The sequence below is a fragment of the Sinocyclocheilus anshuiensis genome, unplaced genomic scaffold, assembly GCF_001515605.1.
Source record: "Sinocyclocheilus anshuiensis isolate Anshui unplaced genomic scaffold, SAMN03320099.WGS_v1.1 scaffold947, whole genome shotgun sequence".
Lineage (NCBI taxonomy): Eukaryota > Metazoa > Chordata > Actinopteri > Cypriniformes > Cyprinidae > Sinocyclocheilus > Sinocyclocheilus anshuiensis.
In genome coordinates, this window is record NW_015547686.1 from 334,517 (window position 1) to 339,831 (window position 5,315).

At 38.3% G+C, this 5,315-nt stretch overlaps 1 protein-coding gene across 1 annotated transcript in view; it reads left to right on the forward strand.

Annotated features, from left to right (window-relative positions):
- Positions 1-4,105, forward strand: part of LOC107703288 (diacylglycerol kinase zeta-like) — a 96,170-nt gene extending 92,065 nt beyond the window's left edge. The window contains 3 exon segments of the mRNA XM_016505863.1: positions 89-125; positions 364-463; positions 3,003-4,105. Coding sequence (XP_016361349.1) covers positions 89-125; positions 364-463; positions 3,003-3,119 — 254 coding nt within the window. The 3' untranslated portion in view covers positions 3,120-4,105.
- The last annotated feature ends 1,210 nt before the right edge of the window (positions 4,106-5,315 follow it).

Below are 5,315 nucleotides of genomic sequence, written 5' to 3' on the forward strand. Positions count from 1 at the left end.
TACTCATTTTGGGTGAACTTTTCTTTGAAGCAAGGATATTTAGGTTTTTGTTTTTTTTTTTTTTTTTTTTCCCCTTCTTTTTCTACAGCACCCACCGATATCCTGGATGTAACAGAGAGAGAGAAGTAAGTGCACACTTGATGCCATTTGTTATTTTTATCTGTTGACCGTAAAAGTTCAGGTTCTAGTTTATGATACTGTTGTAAGGACTGGCTCACTCCAGTTTTCTCAGGAATTATCTTGAGTTTCATTTTTAACAGCCTCCAGCTTGTCTTGTTTTTTCTGCCTCCTGCCCTCTCTGTCTATTCATCCCTTTCTCTATCTCTTGCTTCCTCTCTGTCTGTCTCTTTCTTTCTTATTCAGTGGAGAGACGGTATTGCACAAAGCAGCCTCGTTGTGTCAGAGGACAATCTGTCATTACCTAGTGGAGGCAGGAGCATCGCTCATGAAGACAGACTTACAGGTGAGATAGACATGTAGAGAAATAGTTCATGTTCATGTTTGATGCTGGAATAAAGGGATAGTTCACACAAAAATGAAAATTCTGTCATCATTTAATCACCCTCGTGTCATTGCAAACCCATAAGACTTGGTTAAAGGTTGATCTTTGAAAACAAATTAAAGTGAATATTTTTTGAATTGTTTAGATATAAAGAAGCCCAAATTAAATCTGTTCAGCACAAAAAGCGATGGTATATCTTCACAAGATTTGGATTAAATGACTTGATTCATATGTATTCGTTTTACAATGCCTTTTTTTTCCTTTTTGGATCTAAGTTTTGGTTACTTAGACTTTCAGTGAAGGGACAGAAAACTCTCAGGTTTCATAAAAAATATCTTAATTTGTGTTTCAAAGATTAACCAAAGTCTTATGGGTTTGGAACAACATGAGGGTGAGTAAATGATGACGAATTTTCATTTTTGGGTGAACTATCCCTTTAATGTTCATAGTGGTCCACTTGCATGCACAGAATGAAGCCTCATGACCAGGTCTGGCGTTGTTCCTGACAAAAACACAATGAAAAATAATGTCTTAGCGTTTTGAGTATGTTTTGATACACATCCTGTCAGAGTTTATTCCATGTTTGTACTTGATTTGAGAATTTAGGAAGGAATGATTTTGGTAAGTTCTGAATACAGATTCATGCCAAGCCGGGCCTCTGTAGACGTTTGTGGCTTTTGGATCTCTCTCATTTTGGCTGCAGCCTCCAGCTGTTCTCCATCCCTGAACGTCTCTGTACTCAACTGCTCTGTTAGTCAGTGCTGACTAAGACCTCCGCATGAAACAAGGAACCATTCTTCCTTCCAGCAGCCCACCCTCTCCCCCGCTCACCTCCACAGATCCAGCCAAGAGACTCGAGCTCTCCTGCAGCACTTCTGATTGGTGTACCGCAAAATTACACACAGCTGTAGACACACTAGACTCTAATTACTGCCTCTCTTCTTTTCAGAAGAAACATCAATTTAAAAACTACTTATTTGAAGAGATCTGTGAGGGAATGATTTTCCACAAAGCACAAAAATCTCATTTGTGGATAGAACTATCTGCACTACTTTCTATCGCTTACTCACTCTCTTTTTTTTCCTGAAGTTTTGTACATTTGCACCACTGGGCCTCGGTGTAACGGTCTTCTCTAAAGCTCACAGCAGTCTAGCAGACCTTCCCCAGCTCCCATCTGATAAATGTTTGAGATGGCACTGATTGAGTCTCCTGAGTGCCAATGGACTCTAGTCTGTCTGACAACATTCAGTTCTATCTATGTAATTATCAGTAACTCGTGTGCTGTTGAGGGAGGTCTGAGAGCAGACTGATATGAATATTTTTCTCTTCAGAGGATTTCCCATGATTTTCATCTACCCTCTTCAGGGAGATTGTACACCCGTAATCCTGACATACTCGATCTGAACAAGACCTGATTTAGCGGTGCCATTTTCCTGGACTGTGGTTTGTTGCACATAACAGCTCCATCAGCACTTTTCTGCCCTGCTTTCCCTCTGTTTCCATCAAATCTAAGGATCCCAAACTCTTAGTTTCTTTCAATCCAGAAAGCATCAAATCCAAGATATAGTGACTCATCGTTCATTGCCCTGTGATGAAGCACAGTCCTCCTCTCACTTCCTTTCCTCTGTTTCTCTCTTACAGTCTATCCATCTTTGTCTTTATATAATGAGCATCCCCATTATCATTTCCATCATTTTTCCTCTCTCTCCTTTGTGACTTGTATGAGGATGAATGCTGGTTTTTAAAAGCACTATAAAAGTGTGATTATATTTCTGTTGGGCATGCCCTGCAGAGATCAGTCTCTTAACCACAAAGCTTTTTTTTCCTCCTGTGAAACTCGTCTCTTTTAGCTCATCATGGCTAATATTCTCCATTGTGCTAGCTACAGGACTCTGTAGCTTTTGACAGCTTTTCCAGAATTGCCTTTGTTTGCATGTAAAAGGCTGAAAATGGAGGGATGCAGCACCGCACTGGAAGTTGCGCAGTATGAAAAGGTGCTGGTGGCCGGTCGTACTGTACACTCTTGAACAAAAGCAGCTTCATCTGTGCCACAACAATGATAGTGCCTGGTGGACAGTTTGAGTGCTCTGAGCTCTGTCCAACAGGAACGGTCCAGGCCTTTCTCTCAGACTCTCTGCTCCAGGCCTGCCTGCAATTAACAACAATTACTGTTGAGCAATGCTGGCACAGGCAACACAGAAAAAGAGAGACGTTTTCTAAAAAAGAACATGTTTACCATTAGAGACTCAGTGTAATCTTTGATTTCCCTTCTTCATTGTTCATGAAGAATCTGTCTGAAAGAAACGGTCCCTAATTAAGGCCTGGAGCAACCATAGATGTTCTGTGTGTTTTGCTTCAGTTCATGAAGCCTGTTCTTGAACTTTGTATTTGTAATCGGAGTCTCGATGGACCAGAGAGCGGTTTAATTATAAATTGTCAAATTATTTATATTTCTTTTTACCTCTTCAGCATTTGTTATAATACGTGTCTTCATTTTCAGGGTGACACTCCAAAGCATCGTGCCGAGAAGGCGAAAGATGCAGAACTTGCGGCGTATCTTGAGAACCGCCAGCACTACCAAATGATCCAGCGTGAGGACCAGGAGACTGCCGTTTGACCTTTAACCTCTCACCCTTAACCTCAACCGGTGTCCTCCTTTTTGTGCCAAAACAACAGTAACCAAAAATGTATCGCTAAACCCATCACAGGCTCTCATGACTGCATGGTGGTGATACATTCCCAGAGAGGGGGAGATGGTCGCACACTTTACTGTCTCTGAAGAGGTCCCAAGCTTTGGTCATCATTCTCTGAATGACCTGTTGAACTTAATGCACTGCCAAAACATCTTAGAGTTTGTATGTATGCGACAGAATGCATTTCCCTCTATGTTACTGCACTCATCAAGCTTGCTTTTCTAGTTTGACAATGCTGAATGTTCAATGAAATGCAGTGAGGAAGATGCATGGGCTGGTGAGGACAGTGCTGTGTCTGTCTCCAGAGTTATCACTGTCTGTATAAGTGTACCTGGAGCGTTTACCGTAGCCCTGGCTCCACAGCTAGGTTTAGTATTGCTCTGTTATGGCTGAGCGTTAATCTGGTTAGTGCTCCAGAACATGAACCAGAACCGGAAACAACATTTCGGTTAGCGGAGTTATTTCCTAATAACATTAGAGCCATTAAATGATATTATGTTAATGTATAATGTAACTTTCTAGATTCCCCTGCACTGAAAGTGTTCAGGTTGGTTCAAAGATAGGAATGTTTTCTGGGGTCTTGGTTTGAAGTATCAGAAACATTTAGATATTTTTCAGGCATGTTATTGGAAGGATTTTGCATTTTCATAGATTTCTGTGCTGTTTCTAACATTAACATGTTAATAACATTCGGTACTGTAAATGTATCCGAGTAGCTTTCTGTTTAAGAGGCATTTGCACTGTAGCTTTGATTGCCTTCTTTATTCTATACTCTGGATTTATAATTGATGTACTAAAATATAGCTTCTTTCCTACAATATTTTTAAGTAAATAGATGTTTATATAATTTGTAGCTATAAAAGATGTTGTCATGTTTGTATTATAAAACTCTGTAAATTAGATTTTGGTTTATGAGAGTTGAGAACAGGTCTCTCTGTAATTCAGCTCATTTTTCTTAAATCTTTGTGATAAAACAACACACTCTGTAAGAGTTTTTGTTTCATATTTTTGTAGGGCTGATGTCTTAATGCAGATTCAAGATTTTAGGATGCTTATATTTATTTTCCTAAATCGTTATAAATTGAAATTAATTAGGCCTTGAATGCATACATATTTAATAATATTAGTAATTTATGACTTATTTCAATTATTTACATCATAGAATGAAACTCTTCTCTCTCTAAAGACTTGTTACTTCATTAATGATATGACCCACTGATTTCAAAGTTCTTTAAAAGTCATTATACAGTATGTATGCATATTCATATTGTAATTTAGTAACACACTGTGTTTGGATGAACACACTAGCATCTTTAGTGCTCTTCATGTGCGGTCAGAAATTTTCAGCACTCTCAGTTGTATTCTATGGAAAGACTTCGGAAAGTTTGAGTGTTTAAAAAAACTCAACTATCCATCCATCCATCCATCCATCCATCTATCCATCCATCTCAGCCTTTTACCCAGACAGCTATTTGACAGGAGCCTTGATGAATGAGATCATATGCCATAAACTCTGAACTCACTGAACTCTTTCAATAAACGTGATACGTCTTAATGATCAATTTTCTTAAATTCTAAAAGACTTTGAGTTTTAGACTTTTGCACTTTAGACATTTTTAGTAAGAAAAATTGGGTTTGTTGTCCATAATGCATGGAAATTGTTTCTTTTTTTATCCTTTCATTCTATCCTTTTTATGTTCCGTCTGAGACCTCAGTGTAAAGGCTGATTGTGTAATGTGTATAAGATAAGAACACATTTGGGTTTTGAGTATTGGTGTCCCTAATTAGCTCCTGTACTACAGTAATTAAAAAGCTGTTGTATATAGTGCAGACAGACACTGGTTCACATATGTGACCCTGGAGCACAAAACCAGTCTTAAGTCGCTGGGGTATATTTGTAACGATAGCCAAAAATACATTGTATGGGTCAAAATGATAGATTTTTCTTTTATGCCAAAAATCATTAGGATATTAAGTAAAGATCATGTACCATGAAGATATTTTGTAAATTTCCTACTGTAAATATATCAAAACTTCATTTTTGATTAGTTGTATGCATTGCTAAGAACTTCATTTGGACAACTTTAAAGGCGATTTTCTCAGTATTTAGATTTTTTTTG